This window comes from Phalacrocorax carbo, chromosome 3 (assembly GCF_963921805.1).
Source record: "Phalacrocorax carbo chromosome 3, bPhaCar2.1, whole genome shotgun sequence".
In the NCBI taxonomy this organism is placed as follows: Eukaryota; Metazoa; Chordata; class Aves; order Suliformes; family Phalacrocoracidae; genus Phalacrocorax; species Phalacrocorax carbo.
In genome coordinates, this window is record NC_087515.1 from 39238894 (window position 1) to 39265288 (window position 26395).

Here is a 26395-nt window from a genome sequence, read left to right on the forward strand (position 1 = left end):
CATGGCAGCACAAGTGCATCCAAAAGTGCCAGCAGGATTATGCAGCAGCATTGTGAAGGCAATTATCTGTGTGGCCCAAACACAAGTTTGGAGGACATTGTGGATAATTAGTTGCACAGCAAAAAGCTGGTTCTTTGATGCAGAGCACCTGTGCAAGATGTTCAAGTGCCATTCAAAATACATCTCATTTTGTTTCTGTGTTCATACAAGAAGCATCTTGCTGAGCAAATAGTCTCTGTGGGGTTACACAAGTCTTTATCACCCATCCACGTAAAGCATAAATGGCCATGGGCTGGGAGGGAAGTGTTTGTACTGGTGCCCACTCTATTTGTGGAGGCACTGTGAACCCAAACAAACCTTTAGGATGCCTCATTCTCTCTCAAATCTCTCCTTCTCCCACTGTTTTCTGAACTTTGAGCATCTCTGCTCAATAAACCCTTTCTGCATCTTTCTGCACTCAGGGTTCAGACCAGCTGACCCATCACAGGGCTTACATGTGGGCAGCTCTAAGCCATGGGATGTTCCCAGTGACCAGCCAGAACCCTCCAGAGTGAGGACAGGAGTCCCTGCGAGGAAGTACACCCTATAGCAGCCATGGACTCAAACAAACAAGAAGGTAAAGCATCCTCTTATTTCACTTCTTGATAGTATGAAAGACAGCGAGGAATAAACCTGCTCTCACATGACCTGTCTGTTGGCAGCTGCCAGCCAGCCCCCTGAGAGCACCTCTTAGCCATGGCAGCTGTAGGCAAATGCTCCCTTCTTTTAGTTTAATAGAAATACCTGGGGTTTGAACTTTTTAAGTCTTGTTTTAGAAACACTTCCCTCTCCCATCTGGAAAATAATCCTGTGGCATATGTAATGTCCAACATAAGAAGTCATTCCCTTCTCTTGCCTCGGACCTACCTCTGCCTTGGGACATACAGAGACTTCTGTCAAAAGCTACGTCTTACACGAGGGCACTGGGATGAGGATCTGCTTACCTCCCCCACATGCTTTGTTGCAAGGCGTTCTTGTTCATGTCAGTGCCACAACCCAGACTTCTGCACCAGTCCCGATCTTGCAAGCACCAATATGTATCCAGGCCCCACTGCCTGCATGTAACCAGTCCTGCTACAGTCAGCAGCACTCCTAGAATGTTGGCAAAGCTCAGGGGTTTCAGGTCCAGGGTTTTAGTGGTTATCGGCTTTCAATGGTCTTCTTGCAGAGGAATGTGAGGCTGATGATACTTGCTTTCCACCCGAAACCCCTTGCAAGCACTGTGCTCTGCCCTGCCACTTCTGAGGTGACTATGTCCATATGCTGAGGAACTCTTGAAACTATGAAGAGCAGGGGGAGCATGTTTAGGAGTGCCCATAACTGTCAGCTGAGGAGAAAGCCTTGACCATCTCTTTTCCTCTTAAAAAATGCTTGGTAACATTCATTCATGGCATAGGTAATGGAAGAGTTAATTTCTCTATTATTATTATTCCAATTTGACTAAATTAGGTCTGCGCACCTAGGCCCCTGCACTACAGCAGGCTGAAAAGGAAATTAACTCAGGGATTTTTTCCAATTAATTGGTATGACCCCATGGGCTGTGGATGTTCACTGCAGAAATTGGGAGATAACCACAAAGCCCCTTGCTTCCCACAGTACAACCGTGAGGAGCCTCCTCTGCTCCAGCTCTTAGCAGTGACTTTATAGGAATGACCTGGGTTTTGACAGGATACATGCAGAGAGTGCTTATGCTCATGCTCATGGCAAAGGTGGGAAGTAAAATGACTGTAGCATGGATCCTCTGCAATCCTCTCCCCTCTTCTGGCCTTGCTCAGGAGCAGTTCCTCACTTTGAGTATGTCCAAGGACATTAGAGAGTGATCCATATGCAAATCCAAATGAAAGATCCCTACATACTTCTGTGGGGCTTGGGTTTCACCCTCTATGTTATATATCAGATTGAAAATACCCAAAGAAAATGTGAAGAGAGACCATGGCTCTTCCTTGCTGTGCCACTCTTCTACCTGACACTTCTAGCCCTTCACAAAGCTCACCATTCAATAGGTCCACCACTTTGCAAAAACAGCATCTTCCTGTCCTCCCAGCATCTGGTTTGTATTGTGCTATTAATTAAGAAACATGTCCTCTTGCTCTTTCCAGTCAGTCATTACCATCCCACAGTAAGACCCCAGCAGTAACATTTACATCAGAAGAGACATGTACCTCAGTTTTCTTGATTCAGGAGGATTGCAGTACACACCAGCTGGCTCCTCAAGCCTCTACTCCAGGCATCACGAGAAAGTTTCATCATTCACTTCAGGCCAAAAGTCAGTTTCTAGTTCGTGGGGTTGCAGAGAAAATCTGAAAAGAAGACCCACAAGTGCCAAAGCTGAAAATGAAAATAACCTGTCATTTAAAAGATGAAGCCTGGGACTTGGTGCAGGCTGGCTGCTGAGTTTTGACCCCAAACAGCTGGCAGTTTGTTCTTCCAAACTTCTCCCAGCCAGCCTGCTGCCCCTTGTTTTTCCCAGGAGGGACCTCAGAGGATATTCCCTGGAGCATCAATGTCTGACCCTGCTACCCAACTCCATGGCTGCAAGACCAGTGAGCACAGGAAGAAAGTGGCACATGGCAGAGAGGGGCACACAGTCTTTCCTCCTCTGCCTCTTACTTCTGTGAATCACTGGGGAATTTGTTCACATTCCTCTGAATCAGGACAAATCCTAGAGATCAGAACAGGGCCAACTCATAGGTGCCCTTGGTGGTAACCCATATTCCCCCTCAGGGGTAAAGAAATCAGAACATAGCTGTGCCTTGTAAAGTTCTGACTCCCAGGCTTCAGCTTTCTAATTCATGCGCTTACTGACTGCATAGAGTCCTCCATGCACCCTTTTCAAGTCTCTGCAGGACTGAATTTCTGTAGTCTTAAAGGCCCAGGTGGGTAAGTCACTGAGCAGCCAGCATGGAAAGAGGGAGCTTCTCTGCCCCTGGAACTGGGCATGGGGTCACCAGTCATGAAGATACAGACATTGGTGAAGCAAATTATTCGAGGAAAGAGAAAACCCACCTCGTGAAGTAACATTGCCAAGGGGTGGTAATCGAGATGAGGAACTGGGTGGCATGGTGTTTTCTGGGAGTGAAGGCCAGCCAGGGAGCCTGACATAGGGAATAACATGGGAACCAACAGCCATTAGGCTGCAATTCCCTCAAAGTGCAATGGTGGCACAACCAGCAATATTTTCTGTTGGATAATTGAAGGTTTCTGCACAAAGAGACCAATGTTAGAAGAGGAAATAATAAATACAGACTTTTTGCTTTCAATCAAGAACCCATTAATGTCTAGAGATAACATCTCTGCAGTGTACGAAACACTGCTGCAAAATAGATATAAGATCCTCCATGAGCTAAGTCTGTTCAGAAATATTAAGTCTAGTTCCATTGTACAAGATCAAGTGGGATCACAATGCCACAAAAACCTAGGAATGATGAAACTGATTAAAAGATTTTTTTTGTTGGTGTTACAAAAACATGATTACTGCTTGGAATGCATTGTGATAAAATATAACTTAGAGTTTAAAATATACAAATCAGATCTGCCTTTTTTGGAGATAACAGAAATAGGTACAAATACAGTAGAACATAAAATTCACACTTTCAGAAGAGAGATTAATCAGTAATGCTTTAGGGGAAAAACCTGTTACTTAAGGCTGGTACACAGAACTGAACTTCACAGGGAGCAATTTAGTCCTAATTGCACATACAAGGTTTCTCACCTCTGCATGGATCAGCTTTGGACAGAGGACAGCAAATGAGGTGAATTTAATGTCTGATTAAGGTGAGCCATTCCTGTTTTATTTTACAAATTATATGGTGTTCACAAGTTCTAAAGTGAGACTTGAGTCCTTTAAAACTGATTTGTACCTCAAGAGGGACTTCAAACCCTCTGTTCCAGTTATTTATAGCAACCATAATAAGTCATTTTAATTGACTGAAGTTCTTTATTCCCACAGGAGAGACTGAAAGTGTGCCTGTGAGTACCCCTGCAACACAGATTTCCCAGGTAAAGATGAGCAAAATGCTGTAACTCACTTCAAGAATTTAAAGAGTTAGTAATAGATAAGCCGTAGTTAAAAAGTTAAATTAAGCGGAAGGAAAAATGTAGATACTTACAAGGAACCTGGCCACTAAAATGTGCACACTGCATTAATAAATGTCATACATATCACATCTTGGGCCTCATCTTAAAAGACACTTCAGTTAAAGTTCTCTGCTCACAACCAGTTGTGTTTAGACAGTTGATTTGTGAGCTCAGCTAATTAACTAGATGGCATCATTAGCACCAATTAGAGAATATCAATTCACTGGGCTGGAGGGAGATTTCATGGCTGAGCTCTGATGAGCTTTCACCAAACCTGATGAACTGTCCCAGAAGCAAGGATGTGTTGATTGATGTGGGTTGGGAGTGTCTTACCCATCAGGGGGCCAAGTCTCCTGGGTCAGGGCTCTGGGTTATCCTGGCAGCCTCACACTTCCTTGGACCATGGGGTGCTCTTCTTGCCTGATAACCCAGAGCAGTTGGGCCGGCCACACTGTTGAATCTTGCCGCGTGTCTTTGGCTTCCCAGCCAGGAGCTTGGAAACCCTGTCTTTGAGCCCATGTTGGCAAAAGGCGATTAGGACTCCCAGAGGTCTGTGGTCACTCTTCAAGTTTATATTCTTGCCACAATTAGCCACCACGGATGCAACAACATTGTCTATACCATAACACAGGGAGCATTCTTCCTGTAAGATGCAGTTTCAGTGTTTCCACAGTGATGCTTCCTATGCATTTGCAGTCTGCAGGAAACTCAACAGAGTTTTCAGCACTTTAAACCTTGGTCTGGTTCAATATGGAACCGTAGTCTGAAAGAGAAACATAGCCCTGAACTGGAAACCCTAACTATTTGAGACCTCCCTTGTCACCTTTGCAACACTAATGCCCATAATTGCTTGTAAGTGCACCATAGCAAGCGGAGAAGATACTGCGTTCTAGTAACTAGTCAGTGCTTCTCTTGTCTCATACTCTTTTCCCATTCAGACAGCTCCAAGCAGGAGTTGCGACTGGCCTGCTGAAGGGCACAGCACAGTGGATCCAGCATGCACGGAAAGCTAGCACGCTGCTGGGACTGTGTGCTGTGAACACTACACACACACGTGCTGCTTTCCAGAAAAACCCAGCTGAGATGTGGATACCCTAATGCATTCTTTAAATGAAAGTTACCAGCTGGCTGTCCTCTTCTGCTTCAGCGAGAGCCCTATGGACACTGCACTTACTAAAAAAGCCTGCAGAGATGTGAAACAAGGGCTGATAAGAGCTTGCAGCCCCCTTTAAGTATCTCCATCATTCTCTTCTGTCCTTACCCTGCTTCTCTGCCTTTATTCCTACCATCCTTGCCTATGAATATAAATACTGGATATACTCCAGGGGCCAGGTTCTCTACCATTGTAAATCAGCTGCCTTCCCGCTATGAGGCATTGCAAGCCTTCCTAATGCTTGGCTGTAGAAGTGCTGTCCTTATGAGTTAGCAGCTGTACTAGAAATTAGTCGTTCCCTGGTAAAAGCATACATCATGCAGCTCAGAAAAATCAGATCCAGGCTTTGTGGCAAGTGTTGGACTTTATGCCAGATTAGGTTCAGGCCATGTCCTCAGGCAGCCCTCTTTTGGATGATGCAATGTTTACTTACTTCTTCAGATCAGCCACATAAGATGTGCAAAGTGATGGACAGTAGATAAGCTGGGGGAAGTAACACAGACAGTACTCCTTCATGGCCACAGAAGGTTTTGCTCTTTTCTATGATACAACAGCAGAATTATTCCTGTGCAGTATTTCTTTATCATGAGCCTGTTTTCTACTGATTTTTACAGGCTTCAGCTCAAGGTCCCTGAGAGCAGGCCCTGTTCTAGTATAAGGACCCTAGGCAGCTGCTGAGGCAGCAGATGCAAACAGCCATCCCTTTGGAAACACAGAGCCCTTGACAGCCTGGCTAGTACTGGGGGACATAGGTGGGGACACAGCTACTTGTGGAAGCAAAGGTGCCCTCTGATCCTCTCAGTGGCAGCCAGGGCAGTAAACCCAGCTCACCAAGGCTCTGCCCTCTACTTTCCATCCCAGCCCTTCCTTCCATAAGCCATCCCATCTCCTGGCTGTGACCATCTTCCCTGGGCTGCCTCAAAGTCTGAACAAAGCTTTAGGCTGCAGGGACGGTCACTATCTTTTGCAAATAGCTCAAATTGCTGGCACCCACTGAGGGAGGATGGGGAGGCTCTGCAGTTTTGCTGCCTCTGGTCCTGGAAGCAGCATTAGTCCTGTCCACCTAATACAGCAGGTGAGACAAGTAGAGACTCAGCAAAGGTGATTTCACAGCCATTATATACACATAAAAATATGTCCACTCTTGCAAAGTGAAGTCAAAACTAGGCTGAGAAATGCTCCTTGTATGTATGTCGGTCCCACCCTTCTCCTTCCCTCTAGCCACCATTACTTCCTCCGTGTCACGGTTCCCCCCTCCATATTGGGAATCACTCTCCAGGTGGACTTTGCCAGAGAGTTCATATTCTCATTGGGCTGGAAGATAAGTGAGAGTCACAGGTGACTGCTTCTCAGTGTCCTATTAATCAGAGTCATCCAAAGCGGGGAGGAGATTGCTTCCTTTCCCTGGGGGCAGCTACCCTCAGAGCACAGCACAGTTACTTGGTCTCACTGAAGATCTTACTTGCATAGTTTTTCCACACAGAGCTGAAAAACATCAGGGTAGCAAGTAAAATGGAAGTCATGGCCCCCAAGAAAGACAATCTGCTATAGATGCATGGTGCTGGATTCCTCACTGCATTGCTTTGTCAGGTTTGAGGGCCACACTCCAAAGGCCAGTGTAGTGTGTGTATCTTCTACTAAATTATTTAGATGCCTAAATGCTTTTTTTGAACAGTCCTTGGACAGGTTCTAGGGACTGTGACCATGCAGATTCATTTATCCTCTAAGCATTAGGTAGTTCAACATAAGTTGTTAAGGTATGTATTTATTCCCATGAATAGGTGAGCCAGGGCAACACACTACCATTAAACTGTTGCCAAGTTTCCATGGTAGTATAAAATTTGTCTTTTTTGGTATGTGTTGCACTTTAGAAACACTGAATTGGCTTGACTTTCCAGGGGGTCATAAACCTGTGAAATGTCTCTCCAGTCCTGTAGGCATAATCACTTGGGCAAGACAAGCATGAGCTGATGCTTCAATGGCTTCCATTTGTTTTAACAGCCCATGGGATTTAAAGGATGTTTTTTCTACAGCTTGTTAGAAATGAGCTCAAACTAAAATCCACAGCTCAAGCACTACACTGCACTTGGCAGCAGTTTAAAGATAATATGTTGTTCCTGTACCACTCCACTCAGTTTTGGATCAAACATGCATCCAGTGCCACAAGGCTGTTTGTGGTTCCTTTCTATGCTCTGAGGAGCAGAGGAGGGAGTTCTCAGGGTTTCAACACTTCATGTTCAGCCATACAAGCCCTAGCAGATGTGGCTGATTGGTGTTGCTGGCTGCTTTCATCCATCAAGCAGCAAAGGGAAATGCAAGTATAAGATGCATTTCAGTGTCTGAAATAGCCACTGCAAGCTGCACGGGGCTGAGGAAGGATGTACCAGGCAGGACAGATCCAGGCTGGGGTCTGGAGCACTGGGAACAATACACAAAGATACTAAGCTATTACTGTGTCTGCAAAAACAGAGATTGGGCACAGTGAACCCCAAAATAACAAGTGGCTGCTCTTAGATGCAGAGGATATTTTAGTCCAGCCTCTAGTCCTAATCTTTCTTTTGGCTGCCTGAACTCTGCTTTCACAGAGTGTTTCAGTGCAAATAGACAGTCTCTGCAGTGGTCCTTTTTTGCTGACTTTTGATGATGCCTAGTGGTTTTTTACTTTGAAACCTCTACATCTCCAATGACTCCCATTACTCTACCCTTCACAAAGGATCTGTCTAGTCTGCCCCCTTTCTGGAAGCATCCAAGGAGGATATGGCCAGGCTTCTGGGCAGAAACATTTCATTTTGGGCTTATTCTCCTCAGACATTGTTACGTCCAGGGCCAGCTTCCAGACTACTCCACTGCTAGCAAGACTTGAGGCTGTGACATCTCCAATCCTGAAGCAGATCTCTAAACCGGATAGCATAAGATAGCACAGGATAGAAGAGAATAGTATATTTCAGTTGGAAGGGATGGATCTGACAAATCACCCTTCTTCACTTAGAGGAAAGTGAGTGATGTCTAGCCCTGATGCAGGCTAGCAGGCAGACTCTGCCTTGGCAATGTCAGCTCAGAATGGAAGTGTGGAAGTGTGGCGACCACCTGTGAACAGGAATGTGAATATTAACATTTTGCACAGTTGCAGTACTTTATATCCCCCCACTTCTCCAGGCACGCATGTTACAATATCTGATGATGCTAAGACCATCTGGCCCTCCCCACTAGGCTGAGTTATCAGAACCAGTAAGGTCATTGCATCCCTAAGCAGCCATGGCCCCAAGCAGTCCCTCTAACCATTCAGGCTACAGCCACAGGGCACAGGGTGACAATTCCTGTGACACTTCTGTGTCACAGGAAGGTGTCCGCTGTGGTCAGGAAGGGTGGGTGAAGGGGTTGAACCAAGGGGTCTGGAGCTCCAGCTGGTTTGGGGAGTTAGGGTTGACTGCCTGAGAAGGGAAGATGTCCTCAGCCTCCTTCTCCCCTCTGCCCTACCCCAGCTCCTGTCAGTCCCACTCCTACCCAGGCAGCTCTGTGAACATGTGTCCAGCCAGACCAGACTGGGGACTGTGGGGTAAGCACTGGGTTAGGAGTGGGGATGGCAGGCAGACATCCTCTGTAAAGACGCTGCCAGTCTTGATCAGAGGAGGATGGTGCATGCCATTGCCCTGAGGTATCGGAAGCCATCTCTGCTCCATTTACAGGACTCAAGCGCCTGAGTTCCCCGGGGTGGCTGTCCTCTTACCATCAGTGCTCCAGTTTTGGACTCAGTTTATAACCAGATGTTAGGCCGAATTTCTGTTGTAAAGGTAAAAACCACTGGTACCGAAGCGCCTTGGGCCGCGACCTCGCTGTGGGCTTTGTACAGGCAGAATGAGCACCTTGCTCACTAAAGTGGGGCAGAGTCCAGGATCGCCACCCCGAGCTGCCCCTGAGGAGGGTGTCCCTGCTTAGCTCTCCACAAGCTGCCTACTGCCCCTCACTGCCCACCTGCCTTGTCTGCTCACTCTGCCAGCCTGGCTCACCCCAGTCTGTCTCCTGCTTCACCCAGCTATCAACCGGCTGCCTCCAGCTTAGGTTGTGTGCTCTTCCAGCAGCACTAGGGCCTCTAGGGACAGAAAACAGGGAGAGCGGGCACAGTGTTGCTGTATGCCAGGGGAAAACCTCCTGCTCCCTCCCCATCAGGAGTTAAAGAGCTTCCTCCTCCCTGGAGAGGGCCTGCTGACCAAGGACAGAGCTTCTCCAAAGCCCTTAGAGAGCGAGGAGGTGTTAGACCTGTCTGGGGAAAGCACCAGCCCCACAAGCATGTGGGGGAGGAGGACTTGCTCAAAAATGGACATGTTCTTGATTGCTCAGCTGCTTTGGGGATTGGATAATCTGGCTGCTGTTATTGCAAACCTTCTTGGCATGTTTCAGGCTGTCCTCTCCTTCTACAGACTGACAGGCTGCAAACTGCCAGGGAGCTCGGTAAAACTCCAAGTCTAAAAAGGGGCATATTGACTGCCCAAGACAAAAACCTCCTACTCTGTACTGAGGCTGCAGCAGGGGCTGAACCTCCCCCCATGTCTCCCAGCCATGACAGGAGGAGGAGAAAGAGGACAGCACCTTACAGGATGGGTTACACCCAGCCTTCATGCCACTCTGAACCATGGGTGACCCTCAGGGACACAGCCATCTGCATCTGGGAGGAGGGACTGAACCCACCATGTTTGTGGTTCCTCTAGTTGCAGGCATTAGCCTCTGAGTTGAAGGCGGGTTTCACAGAAGCAATGCAGGAGCTGTCGCGAATCCAGCATGGCGAGTACGCCCTCGAGGAGAAGGTCAAGAGCTGCCGCTGTGCCATGGAAGAGAAAGTGGCTGAGATGAAGAATTCCCTCAATACGTTTAAGGTAGGAGTGTGACCTGTGGGGGGTGGGGGGACGCTGCATACCTCCCACATTAGCTCGGGTGGCATGGGCCAGCATTCCCCTGCCTCCATCAATCCTTCCTGCTTGCAAAAACAAATGTGCTGGCAATTTTCAGATGTATCTGGTGCACTTCCTTTGGCTTTGTGTCTACCCCAACTATCCAACCCAAACATAACCTGTGCCCTGGCCTGTTTAGCTTTCTTGATGGGCCATGAGGCAGCGCTGCGAGCTACCCTGGGCACAAGTGACCATTGCTCTGGGCTGCCATGCAACATGCATATGGTCTGTTCACAGGCTGCCGCTGGGCCACTGTGCCATACCTCTCCCTAGGTCAGGTCTCCTGCATTTCCTGCAGGAACCAAAGCCACTGGGGAGCAGGGAATTAACACAAAACCCTAAGGTTTTTGAAGTTGCATTCCCACACAGCTGGGAGGAAGTGCTGCTTGGTTTGATCTGGCCCAAGAGGATAAAGACAAAGGACTGGAGAGAGAGCACAGCAAGAAGGCTTGATGTACACTTTAAACCAGCCAGCGCCTCCATGCAGAAACTGGATGACTGCCTGTGAGGAGGCAGGCAGAGGAATTGTTTTATTGTTTTTATGTTAAATTTTCCCCATGGGGCTTTGCTGAGTCAATAATACCTTGTGAAGTTCAAGAGGGCTGATTACTGGAAGAGCCCATTACTGACCCTGTGACAGGGAGACAAGGATGGCACCAGGCAAAAGGAGCCCTGTGGTCCCAGGTGAGCAAGGGGAGACAAAAAGAAGTGTAAAGGCACATGGCAGAGTTCTCAAAGCAACCAGAGGCAGGGTTATCCAGGACATTGTTACAGAGGAAAAAGGGGGTTTAAAGTCCAGGTACAAGGAATTATGCAAGCAACAGGAAGGGCAAAGGCTGCTCTCCCTCTGCCTCATGCCCATGTTGACCATCCAAATGCTGAGCTCCCAGTGAAGCCACCTTCTTGCTTGGGGAAAATCCCTCTCCTTTGTTTTACAAGAAATTTTTGAGTCTCCCTCCTCCATCCTGCCGCTTACATTGATGAAACCTGCAGGAACTTGATGCATCAGAGAGCTCTACATCTGAGTAAGGCTTGGTTGAAACTGCCTGAGGGAGGATGTGCTGACAAGGAGGTTACGGAGGGCCTCATTTCCTTAGGAAACCAGGCTAAAAAGGCAGCTCGAAGGCCTGACTGGCAAAAGCTTATATATGTGAGTGATCACACTGGGATCTGAATCAAGTGCAACATGTGAATTCACATGCTGGAGAACTGCAGAGGGAAACATGCTTCCTCAGGCCCACCTCCAAATGCCATTAAAGGTAGGAGTCCGCCCAGTGCTTTCAGCTGGTGGTGGATGAAGCCCTATGTCTCCATCTCCCACCAGTGCCTTAATCATGTGACATCAGGCCAGCTTGGGTGAGTTGCCCGTAGATGAATTAAGGATTGCCATGCTGTGCATGGCATGTATTACACACGGGACTTGCAAAGGAAGAGTGTCTCATCACAGAGCTGCTCTCTGCAGCACCCTGAAGCATCTCTAGCGCACACCAGCAGCATTCAAAGCTGTGCTATGTAAGGCTGATGGGCACCCTGGGAATGCTGTGCTTTTGCCTGTTTCTCAGGAGGAGCTCAGCGATGCAAAGTCAATGATTGAAGAAATCAGTGCCAAACAGGAGGAAATGCAACAGAAAATTGAGCAGCTGCAGCAAGAGAAGCGGCGGGAATCACGGAAAATGAAAGCTAAGTAAGGGCCCAAACCCCAGGGCTCTGGAAGCACTAATTAGCAGTGGTGTCCATTTTGTTCATTTCCTTATAGCTTAATTTCTTAATCTTTTCATGGCTGGACATGTGTATCAACCCTGATTACTACTGGAAGCGCTAGCCTTCAGTTCACCCCAGACTTTTAGACACACACCCCACAGAGCAAACACAGCAGAAAAAACATCAACACCTCACTGGGATTCCAATGGAAAAATAGTCCCAGCAGCTCTCAGGGAAACTGGGGCCTGTGTGAAACACACAGACCTGCTGGAGCCATGTTGGGGCAGGAATATTCTTGAAAGTCAGGAGCCTCCACCATTACAAACTATTGCTAAGCCACCCCCATCCAGACAATACCACTGGAGTTTCCCCTTCCATGTGTGCAGGACTCAGCAGGCTCCTGATGGTGCAGTCATGCTCTGCTTTCCTATCACCAGCCTTTTCTTCTCTGAGCAGAAGCATGTTTGCACTCTGCTAGGCCACACTGTTGCTGTGATGAAGCTTGGCCCTGATTAGCCTTCTTCAGAAAACAGAGTTTTGATGATGGGTATACAGTTGCCTTGATGCAAACACTGCAAATCTAGGCTAGCCCCTTAGCTAATTAAGCCATTTAATTAGATGAAATATGCTCTGCAAAAGAACAGATCTGAAATAACCTTATCCTGTAGCCAGTGGAAGTTACTTCCAGAACATTGTTCATGAACTGCATCAAAGCCAACTCCATCAAAGCCAACTCCTTTCCTGGTCTCTGCTGGAGTTGTCCTACTTCTGACCCTGCTTGTACTTATACTGGTATCTGCCACAACTGTAGTACAGGAGCTTCACCTGTAGCATTCATACTTTCCAACCGTCTCATTCTTTGTATTTGTACAGAAGAGCACAGAAGGATGATCATGGGTCACAGACGGTGCCTACCCCTCTCCAGGGCAGCCCATTTCGATCCATTAACCTCCCAGAACCTGTGCTGATCAACGAAGATTTTACAAGTCTTTTACACAACGTGACTTACGAAAAAGGTAGGAAATAGAGTAGGCAAATGCAGTGCCTTCCTCAGAAAAGAAAATCCAGAAAAAGGCCACTAGGGTAAGAGGACATCAAGTTTTCCTCAGGTACCAGCAGCACAAAAAGAGAACAGGGGTGCTCCCCTTGGCAACACTGCTCCTGGGTCTGTGCACACACCTCAGCATAGTGTCTCAGGATAGCAACCTTAGTGCTGGCCTGGATTCAGGAGATGCTGCTCTGTGAACACTGTCCCAAAAGCAATTGCTTGCCTCCTCCAAGGAAAGGGAAGCAGGCTGGATCTTCTTCCCTGTAATGCTAGTGGCACAGACCAGTGGTTGATCTGACAAGGGGACACAGGAGTTGGCACATAGATACACTGCGATACAGGTGCCACTGCTCCTTGCATATACACACTGCTAGGAGAATCACTGCCCCTTGTTAGCTGCAGAAGCTGCTACCCCATGGTGTTAGTGTTACACCTTGAGCAGGAAAACATTGTCAACTGCCAAACGCTTGTGCAGGTTGGAATCAAAGAAAAGGTGATGGACAAGAGCCTTTTTTCCTATAATCAACTTTGGGGGTCTAAACTGGTCTATCACTCTATTGCTCTTCAGATAGGAAGACGCTAAACACATATACATTTAAAATGTCAACAAGGGCAGATATTGGATGAAAACCATGTGCTGTTTTCTACTCTGTTCTGCTCAGAATCTGGCCAGTCATGCCCCCTCTACCCTCACAACCCTCTTGCACATCCATCTCTCTCACTGCCCATTTCTTTCCAGTTGTATCACACCTCCACTCCTCCATAAGATCCATTCCACCCAAAATAGCAGCCATGCCTCTGTGTCAGGCCTCCATTTTCTTGTTCTGCCTGCTGGGTGCCTTCTACCCAACATGCACTTACTGAGGAAGGACAAGCCAAGACTGCTCTGCAGTCCAAGCACATACAGCACCAAGCACAACAGGGACCCCCACATTAGCTTGCCTGCAGGTGCTACTGAAACAAAGACCGCAACAAGAGCCACAACAGTAAAGACCCTCCTTAGTGGAGGATCTAACAGGGGTGTTTCCATAGCAAAACGTGAAAGACTGGAGGATTTAACTATACTGACTGGGCTTGGCAGGAGGAAGTCTGCTCTACAGCTGTCTTCTCTTGTAAAGTTCTCCTTTGTACTTCAACAGTGTCTGACTCCAGGATCATGCCAATGGGAGAAGGAAGGGTGAAAGTTGTAGCAGGTCCAGGTAGGAAAATATTGAACTGTCAAAAAACAGTAGGATAATGATTCAATTAGAGTGCTTGCTTTACTGCACTGAAGAAATTATTTCAGGGAACACATTTCACAGGAATGTCTTTCACTTTGCTGTGTACCTCCATTTTCATACTTGCAGTTGAGATATGAGGGCAAACCTGAGTCCCTGAAGTGCCAAATATCTGAAAGACAATGCACAGGATTGATAATTTGGCAGGGAATACCTTTCTGCTGCTTTTGCAGGTTCTAAGTGCCTTTGCAGAAAGGAAGAACTGAGGCTTACTGATACAGCCATGAATAATGAGCATGCCATTTTGCCACTTGGGAAGAGATGGTCTTTGCAGTGACTACACACCAGTGGAACTGGTGAGCTGAGCTGTTTCTTCACCCACCAGCTTCCAGATTCCTTGTAGACATGTCTGAATAGTAACAGAGGAGTTTTTCTGGTAAAAATAAAATTTTTTCAGAAGAGAAGGGTATAGTAAGGGGACACTAAGGATCCTGGCCAGCAAAAGGACACATGAGAACAACCATTAGATGTTTGCACTGTTCACTAGAAGCACTCACTGTTCTGTACGGCTCTTTTGCTTGAATCCACTTGAAAAAAAAAAAGAGGACAAAAGCTACGGAAAATGGTCCACTGCAACCCAAATTCAAGTATTTGCATTAAAGCAATTCCACCCAATGGCTCTAATGCACCTGCACCCGCCCCTACCTTCTCTGTGATTCAATAGCCTCAGACTACCAGTCCTGCTGCTGCTGTGTAATCACACCACACTAATAAAAATTTTAAGAGCCATGACAGTATGCAACTACTGAGAATGGCATTTTAATCCAAATTATAACAATACTTTCTGCTACTACAATACCTGCCAATAAGTGTCATATTACCAAGTCCTGAAATGTCCCAAAACCCTGAAGTGAAACCATACTTGGAATATATGTTTTTTCTTTTCTAACAGGTGTCTAATTTTGGACCTTATTTGGCCTGAAAATAAATGCTGGAAGAGTGCAAACCTTGTCCTGCTGAAGTGCTCGCCAATTGCACTTCTGTTTGTAAACTAATGCTACAAGGCTACAGCCTTTGTGAAGCACAAAGAATGCTTCAAACTCTCCTTCCTGTACTTTAAATGGATGATAATGCAGGTTAGCTGCCTGCTGTAGCATAATCTGTCAGCTGAGATGTCAGGACCCATACAGCTGTTTGTCATTGCAGGAGCAACCATAGAGACAGATGACAGCCTCAAGCCCGCCTTGACAACAGAGGGGCAGTCGAAAGTGCATCTGCCGTCAACAGTGTGGAAGCAGCCCAAGGACACCAAGGACTGGGGAGATGAATATATTTCCAAAGAGCAACCAGAGAGAGGGAAAGACATGGGCCAAAGCAGATACAGCTCAGCAGACAACATTATATGTGAACCCTCTTTGGCTGGTAAGGATGGAGTTGAGAACTCTGGCTAGAGGGGCTCAAAGCTGCATTCACATCTGGTGTGAGCTGGTTGGTAATCAGCTTCTACAGAGACAAACACATGCCAGTTTCTCCTGCTAGGGGGAAATGTCTCAGGGCCTTGGTGTCCAAGCCTTCTGACCTTTGTATTTCCTGGCCTGTGCCACTGACAGAATTGATTTGCACCCAGGACACCCATTCTCTTTTCCAAGACCTGGCAGGTTCAGGGTACTGATGGGATTGTGACATAGTTGCTTAAGCAGATGAAAAATACAGCTCCTCATTCTGCAGGAAACTGAATGTGAATCCCTGGTAGTTGTTTGGTCTTTGCTTGTTTTGTGATTCTTAGTAAAAATAGCGTTCATAGGGGAGCGCACGTTTGCTTTGGAGCTTTCTTGGCAAACTGTAGCTCCAGTCATGTCTGGGGAATGCTGTAGAATCAGGCTAGCATTTTATATTTTGGGAAAGTAGACACACAAAGACAAGACATTAGTGTCACTTCGACAGTTTCTCCTTTCGTGATTTAATGTCAGACCACCAGTCTAGCATGAGGCTGTCACCGAGGTCAGCATTTCCTTATTTTTAAACTTAACCATTATCTTCTGGAAGCCAAAAGGCAGAACATCGCTTTGGAGCTTCTGGAGTCAGAAAGGAAATATGTCATCAACCTTTCCTTAATCCTGAAGATCAAGGCCACGTTGCAAGGGCCAGATGTGAAAAGAAGCACCAAAGAGAGAAGGTATTTGATTTAGTGTGCTCTCTCTTTTGGGGAATTGTCTTCAGTCAATAGTCTTTCTGCATCATCCTCTCTCCCACTTTTCCTTATCTGCACAGAAATCTTTGAACACTTAGACCTTATTTCTAGTTGCAAATTGGAGGCACTGGAAGGTTTTTGCAGTGATTAAAGACTTTCCTGCCTGTCCTTGCATCTTGTCCACCTTGCACCCCAAACCATTTCACTACTACTTCATTTCAGTCTCTGGAGTCCCATCAGTCTCCTATTCTTGTTTTGCATGCCTCCTGCCTGGGTGGGAACTTTGTGCATTCACTGCCTGCTTCTCCCAGTCCACAGCTCCAGCTCTAGAAGCTGCTGTGGGCTTAAGCTAGTGGCTGCCATCCATCAAGTAAATACATGTGTATGTCTGTATATATTGATACTTGATGCCATCCATCAAGTATCAATATATACAGACATACACATGTATTTAAACACACATACAAAAACAGTGGGACTGACCTAGCTTAGCAGTTAAACCCAGCTCTTTGCAAAGGCCATCCCTTGTGGCAGCTGTCTTAGTTCCCAAGATGGGATAGCTCTTACAGCTCTCCCCATTCACTCAGTTTTGGCCTGGGAGTTCCCAGCCCCTAAGCACATTTGGGGAGCCCAGTTCTTGCTAGCTCTCATTTTTTTTTTTTTTCCTCTTTCCACTGTCCATAGGAGTCCCACATCCAAGCAGTCATTTGACAGAAGTCCACTGTGGGACATGTGGTACCTGAGTTGATGAGGACTCAATTAAGCAGTTACATGACACACAGAGTTCAAACTGAAGCCTGATAGTCAGGTTTTATTTTTACACTTTTTCCCAGGGACCTTACCATCTGGCAAAATATTTAAGTATTTGACATCTTCATTCTAATTTTGGATGAAATCACTATGAAATGACAGAAAGGCAGTAGCACATTTTGACCAGCTCTGCATCAAAGAACTGGCTTGTTAAAGGGTCTGCCAAATGAAACAACATACAAAGCAGGGGAGCTTTCCTCCAAGCACCCTGTGGGATGGCTCAGGATCATGGTCCTTCTTAATTAGCCACAGCAGCATTGCCTTGGAATTTTTAGTTCTTCAAATTCTGGTCAGCTACACAATGCACTGGAGAGTCAGCCTAAGAAAACTTCATAACTTTGTAATAGTAGCCTACTGGAAAGCCTACCTGCACGTACACAGCAGACAAAACAGGGCCTCTGGTGCAGCCAGGACTCCAATAAAAGTGGTTAATAATACCTGTGTTTAATGCAAGCCTGTGCTGACCACCCACAAATGCACACTTCAGCAGTACATGCTTAGGACTGTGCTTCTGCTGTGTGTAACCAGTCTGATATCATCTCCCTTCAGTTTCTTCCCCAACTCTTTGCGGTACCTGGTCCAGCAGCATGTCGATTTACTTCACGCTCTACAGGAGCGAGTCCTGAGCTGGCCACGACAAGGGATCCTAGGAGACATCTTCCTAAAGTTAACAAATGATGAGGTAAGTTACAGACCTTTCTGGACTCTTTTGCTATGATTCATTATGTTGTACTGATGGCCCACAGGTGGCCAAGACACCTTGCAGCAGAGGGTCTGTGCTGTGAAACTGTGGCTAGGGTAAGACCTTTCAGCCAGCCTCCTTTGACCAGAGTCCCAGTGCATGGTAGCCCCTTTGTCATAGTACTTGGTTGGTCAGGGAGCCCACCCACCATGCCAGACCCACATGGGGGCATGCAGTCACATAGCACAGCCCTATAATAAATGCATGAGACCTAGACTTGGTTGCAAGAGCCACACACAAGCCTTGACAGATTGGATGTCTGTATTCACAGTGAGGGTGTGAAAAGAGCCTATTTCTTATGCTCCCCTTCCCCAATACAGTTTTCTCAGAGTTATGACAAGTGGGTGGGCAGGCCCCTTATCCCATATGGTTTGTAGTCCCAAGTTAAACAGCACCTCCTTCTCAGGGTGGTCTGCCTAACCCTGGGTGAGCAGTGGGACCTCTCCTGGAAGGATGTGTGAAAACCCATCTGATGCTTTATAAATTTTATGAGTCTTAAATAAGAAAAGCTTCCTTATCCCCAGCCTCTCTACCCCTCCCATCTGCTATAAAGCTTTATACACTGCTCAACAGCTTTTCTTGAGAAGTCCCAAGCCCTGAAGTTTCACACAGTTAGCAGCTCTGCTGCACTGATGAGCTCGCAGGAGTGATGGTGAGGAACCAACAGTTTTTCGTTCTGGCAGGCTCTATGACCAAAAATCTCTCTTAAGTTTGTTGTTTTCTTATTTTTCTTTTCTAAGAATAATTTTCTGGACTACTATGTTGCTTACCTGAGGGACCTGCCAGAATGCATCTCTCTGATCCACGTGGTGATCCTGAAGGAGGTAAACTTCCTGCCTGCTTCACAGATATGTAATGGCAACATGCAAGCTTGGATCTTTTCCTGTTATGCCTGCCCACGATAGGACTCTTCTGCCAATCCACTTTTTCTGTTACCAAATGCCAGTTTCTGTTACCAAATGCCAGTTTCCCAAATGCTGCCACAGCTGACATGCACCCACAAAAGGCACGTTCATCACTGTGTGCAACCAAAGCTATATTTCTGCTGTGACATGAAATAATGTCCCAGAACAAACCTCCCAGAAAACTTGCCTATGAACATGCTACCCAGACCTGTCCCAGGCAAATGGAAAATGGAGGACTCATCCAAACAGGGAGATCAAGAGTGAGGCTGTAAGTGCTTTAGAGAGAAAACAGTCTCTATGGCTCAGCTTCAGGTATTTGGTCTCACACCCCTGATTCTTGGTTTACACTAGGAAAAAGTTAAATAGAAAGTTAGTTTTAAAGTGCAATAACTAAACCACACTAGCTTGCTTCCAAGACATCTTAATTTAGAAGTCAGTCTCATTTTGTTTAACTCATTTGAGCCTAAACTAAAAACTTCATTCTCAACAACAGCTTCTACCTGGGGTTTCAGTGAAACTTAACTAGTGTACTTTAAACATAGACCCCTACTTAATTAGGCTGAGTGTCCCTCATTTATAATCCCAAACCTAAGGAATTCCATCCTTAGGACTAATACTGCTGGTGGAAGGAGTTGCAAGTATCCCTTCCAGAAGCGAGATGAAGACCAGTGTATTGTTATGTACAACTGCCACTTGACCGGTGTGCTTCTGTGAACTGTTGTAACTACTTACAGCATAACTACTTATTAAACCCCATAACCATTTGTAAGCAGGCATGTTTTGCAGGTGGGAGAGACTCTGAAGTGGCTTTCTCTGTTTCAGGTAGAAGAAGAAATCAAGTCTGATCTCTACATTCTGTTCTTCCATATAGTCCAGCGAATCCCTGAATACCTTATTCATCTACAGGTAGGGCGCCAGGTTGGAAACTGTTGAAATCTTATCACAATATGTGACTTTTAACTCAGAGCTGGTATTCATAGCTGGTTTACAGGGCTTCTGGCTAACCCAGTGGGCTCTCTGGAAAAAAACAAAACAAAACACACAAACCAAACCCAACTTTGAAAGGGAAAGCCAGCTGAGAATTACTTAGTTTTCATCATTTTTACCTGAAGCTTGCTTCTATTTGCAGTTTGTCCATTTGGCCTGCCAGAAATAACTTCTGTCCTCTGGGAAGCTGAAAGCTCTGCTGCCCACTGCTCTGGGAGAACACAAGGCCAGAGATAGGGCACACCTGCAATGAGCTCCGATCTAAGTCCTGTAACAGATCTGGCCTCTTCACTGAGTGGTCCACATGCCTGTTCGCTGACAGACTGAGAGGGCTAGAGGCTCCTAGGGCCCAACCACCTTTCCTACACAGACCTTGCTGATAAAAAGAGTTCTCGTTCACAGGAGGGTTATCTGAATTGTACTAAAACATTTCAGACGAGGCAGACACAGAAAGCAAGCCCTATAAAAACAAGAGATTAGTTTATTTATCCAATTCTAAACTCAGCCAGTGCATCACCCACGCATCCCATGATTACATTTACAGTGGTTACTTTTTACAGTGTGTCTGCACTGGGAGTAGTAGGAGGCAGGCCCTGTCCAAGTCCCTCAGAAACTGGTGCTGCCTAGAAGAGCTCCCACTGTGCTCCCACAGGGCAGTCAGTGCCATGGGCACTCCAGACCACTAATCCATGGTCCCAACAGCACCTCCTCCCCAGAAAGGGTAAGGACACCCTCCAAACAGCCTGCTCTCCTCTGTGCCCCAGAATGTCCTGAAGTTCACGGAGCAAGAGCATCCTGACTATTACCTGCTGCTGGTGTGTGTGCAACGCCTCCGGGTTTTCATCTCACACTATAGCCTTCTCTTCCAATGCAATGAAGACCTGCTTATACAGAAGAGGAAAAAGCTGAAGAAGTAAGCACAACATCAGCTCATTTTCTCTATCACTAGGGAAAGGGAGGTGTGGGAGAAGCCTGGAAAGATGGGTTGTAGGTCCAGGCAAGATCAACAGGCACATTGCTCTGTCGAAATAAAACAAAGCCCTCTGCATATGAATGCTGGAGAAGGCCCTCTACTGAGGGCCTTCTGAGGTCAGATTTGGGATGGGCCCTTCTGTCTAACTCAGAGAGTGAAAGGAAAATCAGTTTAATCCTTCTAAACACAGCAGCCACATGCTTCATGGGAACTTTTGATTCCTTAAGCTGATGGTAAAGTCACTCCCCAGTGGGAGAATACATGGGGACTTAGCTGCTTTGGGCAGCCTGGGGCCCTGGTAAATGCCAAGACTATTGCCTGAAGTCCTCATAAGCTAAGATTGAGAAAGAATAGTGTTAACTTTTTTTACTGGGGGAGTGGGGTGGGAGAAACAAAAGCCTCCCATCACCTGTTTGAGACGAACTATGATAGAAATGACCCTGAACATAGATTCTCAAGTTGTGGTTCAGAAGAGTTCCTTGAAATCAAGACTTTACTAAAATCAAAATCTAGTTGCCTTTGTTCCTTGTGATGATTCACTGGGGGAGTAGGAGAAGATCAAAGTTCAAGGGAAGCTTCCAAATATGGAGGGTGGTAAAGGGCTGGAGCAGACTGCTGGGGAGGGACTGCTATCAGGAGAGGCATTAAGAACAGGACAGAAAGTAGGACACCCTGCTGACTGGGACAGACTAGGTGGAACAGGTGCTTCCTTGGGGTGGGAAGAGGTGAACGGGAATATTAAGGTCCCTCCCAGCCCTGTTTTCTATGATTCTACAAGCTCGTGCTCATTCCCTGCCTTATTTCTTAGCACGACGATGGATTTCTCCTCCCTCAGGTCATCCCTGGTGAAGCTGTACAAAGGTCTCACCTCCCAGTGTACGAGCCAAGAGGTTTCTCCAACACCCAGTGCAACATCTATCCGAGACAGCGGGATCCACTCTGAAGAGACAATACAGTCGTTCCCACCAGCACCTTCCTCTGGCACGACAACCCCGTAAGCCTATTGTCCTAGTAGAAGGCTTTCAAAGTAGGCTGAAAACTCTCTCATCACCCATACTATGCCAGTTACACTATGAAGTTACAGTCATTTCCAAGACATTTCCCTGTGTATACATAGACAGATGAAGGGCTGCCTCTTTCCTGCTATCCACTACCATGTGGCTTACAGCAGGAAACATTTCAGAGCTCTACCAGGGCTGTCAATGCTTTTGCTAGCTGTCTTAACAGTGTCCCAGGGACGACATGCACTTGTGTAGGCCTGGCAGTGTGCTTAGTAATACTCAGCATTATTCACTGTCAGCATTACAAGAGTTAGGAAACACAACCAAGGTTTAGACTAGCAAAAAGAATACTTTGCCACACAGCATGTCATTGAATGATGGAACTCACTGTCACAAGGTGCAAGTACAAAAGGGTTCCAACACACATAAGACTAATTCAAGAAAGACAGGGCTACTGGTAGCACCTGACAATTTTTGGCCATTTCTAGCCTATGGATAGGTGCCAACTGAGAGGAACAGAGAAGCACACTAGACTTGCCTTTTTGCTTATGTCAGCAATTTATAGCTGTTGTCAAATGATGTAAGGAAGCACACTAACATGAAGAGTTTGGCTTCATCATTCCAAGTCCCCCCAGGTGGTAGTGTTATTAGATAAATCCACAGCCTCCTCCTCCTCAGACTACCCAAGCGAAACTTCAGCCCCTCACAGACACAATGCTCCAGGCTCCCATCTTAGCAGCCTCAGCTGGCACCTTCCCAGTTTCCCCACATTCATCCTGAACTGAGGACCCAACATGAGTCCAGGTGGGGCCTCATCAGCACTGAACAGAAGAGGGGAAAATAACTCCCCAGGCTCAGCTGGCCATGCAGCTCCTAATCCAGCTCAGGTCAGGGTTTGCCTTGTCTGCCATGAGAACATGCTGTCAGCTCATCTTTACCCTGGGATTGCCATAAACCCAAGTTCATACCAGGATTGCCACTCAACCCAAATCTCCCAGCCTGGTCTGATGCTTGGGGTTATTTTGCCCCAGATGGCGAGCTCTGCACATCTTGAACATCACAAGGTTTCTGTTCCCCCACTCAATTCATTATGTCCCCAGAAGATGGCAGTGGGAGTTTCCTAAGTAGTGTTCATTAAGGGCCATGGAGGCACCCACCCTGCACCTAATACCTGATCCAGTGCAGTACTCTGCTGATTTACCTGGAACACATGATGGTAGGAGCCTTCCAACTATTCCTGACACACTTCTGGAGACAGAGTCACCCTACCCAAAAGAGGAACCTTGTCCATCTGAAAAAACAATCAGTCAACAGGAAAGAAAGACACAGCCCCTACGCTAGAGAAAGAGAAGGAATGTAAAAATCCAAAATGCATATGAACAGGAGAGAGATTGAGCAGTTGGGTTCTCATCTCAATTTCTATTCATTTCATGGTGTAGAGTACAAAAATCAGCCATAGCTACTGGATAAGCAGTTCTACTCCTGCAAGTTTGCTCTTGCTAACCCAGCCAGACAATTTCTGTTAGTGCCAGCTCTGTTACTGTTCTCCAATATATGAAAATACCTTTTGGCCTTAAAAGGAAAAGAAAGGGGCTTGGGGAGTCACGGGGGAGGGGGGCTTGTCATGCTGTCTCTTGGTCATCCTTTAGTATTCCACTTCCTTCTGTTTTCTTTTGTTTTGTTTCTTATTTTTAAGGCATTTAATGCCCCAGATGAAGAAGCCCCAGCCAACCGTGATGGAGAACATTCAGGCTGTAAAGCCCCCTGACTGGGAAATGGAAAGTAGAAAACACGAGAGGCCAGAGAACATCCTTGCATCCTCTCAGCTCACAGAGCAGGAACTGAAGGCTTTGACTGCCCCCTTACAATCCATCCCTGAAATGGAGTACGAAGCACCACCAGCTGATGCGGTGGGAAACACTGAGAGAGCCATCAGGACCTCTGTGGAGCTGCTGCAGGATGCGAGGAACTTTGCACCAAGCTATGAAGAGTTCGACTACCCTGGGGAAGTTTTTACCCTGCCAGGCCCCTATGAAGATGATGCCTTCCAAAACCTCACTCTTTTTGAGAATTGCTCCCCAGCCTCTTCTGAGTCCAGCTTAGACATTTGCTTCCTTAGGCCTGTTAACTTCACATCAGAACCAGAGAGGACAGATCATGCCTTACAGCCATTGCCTAAGAGCTGCACTCCTGTAAGTAGCAGTACTTACAAGCGTGAGATGTTCCACAGCAAAGGCAAGCAGCTGAGCAGGTCTCTGAAGGAGCTGCCAAGGAGCGCTGAGGGCGTGAGCACAAGACTCTACAGCACACGGAGCAGCAGTGGGAGTCGGCTGCAGCAGAAGGAGAGGAATGTCCAACCTCACATGATCTCAGCCTCATCTCGAAGCTCCCAAAGGAGCTACTTCCCTCCACAGAGAGGAGCGGGTGAAAAACAGAGCTTTTTGGAAGTAAGGAGGCTTAAATAGGAGAAAAAAAAAAAAGCACATGGTGGTGCAGAAGCAGCAGCAGCAGGAGAAAGATCTGAGATACAGTTAGGGCAGAACATGCCAAGTCCACACATTCAAAGTCCTCATCTGCATGTACATGCCCAAGGGAGGGACAAGACAGCTCCTTTTCACATACATCTTCCCCGGGCACAAGCATGGGCTTGAGGCACACAGCTGACTGAGTGACAGCTAGAACACCCTTGAGACAAGATAGCCTCTCATGTGTCTCTAGCTGTCACTGAGCTTCCCCCACATGTAAATGTTGTATCTGATCAGGGTCACTGAATATGTGCAAAGCTGTTTGAAATTAGTGCTATAGGGTGGCACCCAGTTAAAAAGGTGCCTTTCCTGCTGTGAAGAGTGCTGGGTTAAGAAAACCAATGAATTTAGTATCAGATCCTCAGCTGGTGTAAACCAGCATGACTCAGCTGAACTCAGCCCATTAATACCAGCAAGGATCTGATCCATCAGTTTTGTTTCACCTGTGTTTGTTGCATGGATTATAGACCCATGCTAAAGTCTGTCTGAAAACAGAGCCCAACAACCACTGGCATGGCAGGCGGGACACTCTAGCCCTTCAGGGACACCAGGTCTTGTAGGAACAATGTTTCTGCATTCTTCAGTACCTGTTCAGAGTCAGCTTTGAGCTGTCACAGTGACGGGGGGAGATGCCCTTCACACTTCCTGAGGAGAAGCCAAGGGTGCTGTGAGGTGCTTAGCTAGTTCTCTCAGTGATGCCTGGAGAACCACCCTCCTGTTAAAATGAGGCAAGATGCAGATGATGCTGTAGATGCAGATGATGATGGGAGGAAGGTTCCAACAGCCTAACTGAAAAGGCAGCAAGGAAACCTCAAAAGGAAAGAGAGAAAAAAGCCTAGTGAGTGAAGGAGGTGGTAATGGCTGAGCAGGGGAGATGAAGCAGAGGGAGAAGAGCTACGGGGACACAGCCCCCACAGAAACAGGAGCCTGTGCGCTCTTTGGCACTCACCTGCACAGAGCTGGCTGCAGATGTGGAGCTAGTCCAGAACTGCAGGACATGTTCTCTCCCACAGAGCAAAGGAGACCACTGTGGCAGTGATGGGCAGAACTAAAGAAAAGGGACTTGTCCAGACCTTGCTGGGAAGAACTCAGCACTCCCCTGAAAGGAGGCAAGATAATTTAGTAGCACATTTACTGTAAGGTGTGTGTGCTAATAAAGCCTTCTGCCCCACAGATAAAACCAGGCAACAGCAGACCCAACAGAAGAGTCTTTCACACTGTATCAGCTCAAGAAGCCTGAAACCTTCCTGCCCTAGGATAAACAAAGCTCATGAGCAAGGAGAGAGTGGGAAGTTCCTTCAACTCCCCATGCTGGCCTGCTCCCTCATTGGCAAAAGGGGCTAGTAAGCTCCCCCTAGACAAAAGCTTATCAAGAAAGGCTCCAGTTCCCTCTAACAATGCTTATGCTTCCACTCCTCTGCCATGGCCTCAGCCTCAGAGCCAGCAACAAGCTTTCTGCAGAGGTACCAAGTGCTGCTGAGGCCAGAGTGACCTGTGTCTCCCAGCCTTGCCAGCCAGCACCTCCTCACCCACCAGTTCCCTCCTAGCACAGAGACAGAGAGAGAGAAGGGGACAAGGATGTGAGGTTGCAAATGCTGGTTAAATTGTCTTTTCCCTTTTAGGAGCTCCATGCAGAAGACAACACCAGGTTCTGCCAGAAGGATGACAATGAGCAAACATCCTTCAGCGACCACAACCCACGGCACGAGCCCAAGGGGGGTTTCCGGAGCTCCTTCCGCAAGCTCTTCAAAAAGAAATAAGCAGCCCCAAGAAAGGCAGGCCACAGCCTAAGTGCAACAGTGTTTCCCCAGGTCCCTGAGGGTGGAGACAGACAGCAAGGCCCCAAGATCCCCCCTGACTAACACAGTAGGTGGAGGGGTGGGGGAGAGGAGACTGTCACAACTGCCTTACAATTGCATCCTGCTCTTCCTAGCACAGGGCAGGGCCAGGCTATGGGTTGAAGTGGAGCTCAGCCAGCAGGTCCAATAAGCACAGGAAACTGCTAGCTTTCGCACCTGCCTGACTTAATTTTCCTTGGAGTTTTGGAAAACTTTGGCTGAATCCCACTATCTTCTCCCCC

General features: G+C 47.1%; 1 protein-coding gene across 1 annotated transcript; it reads left to right on the forward strand.

The window, feature by feature from the left end:
• The first annotated feature begins 594 nt into the window (after window positions 1-594).
• Window positions 595-26216, forward strand: ARHGEF33 (Rho guanine nucleotide exchange factor 33). Its single transcript, XM_064446611.1, has 16 exons — window positions 595-616; window positions 3989-4038; window positions 5055-5102; window positions 9976-10140; window positions 11778-11899; window positions 12790-12932; window positions 14104-14163; window positions 15388-15603; window positions 16228-16357; window positions 17732-17864; window positions 18665-18748; window positions 19652-19735; window positions 20581-20729; window positions 21598-21783; window positions 23487-24237; window positions 25938-26216. The coding sequence occupies exons 1-16, from the start codon at window positions 595-597 to the stop codon at window positions 26073-26075; spliced, it is 2481 nt and encodes an 826-aa protein (XP_064302681.1). The 3' UTR covers window positions 26076-26216.
• Window positions 26217-26395: the final 179 nt, after the last annotated feature.

Bases quoted from the DNA above. Each gene is read 5' to 3' on its own strand.
- ARHGEF33 (XM_064446611.1), top strand. From the start codon at position 595: ATGGACTCAAACAAACAAGAAG. The intron at 4,039-5,054 runs GTAAAGATGAGC...TTTCCCATTCAG, and splicing joins CTGCAACACAGATTTCCCAG to ACAGCTCCAAGCAGGAGTTG. The intron at 21,784-23,486 runs GTAAGCCTATTG...CTTATTTTTAAG, and splicing joins TCCTCTGGCACGACAACCCC to GCATTTAATGCCCCAGATGA.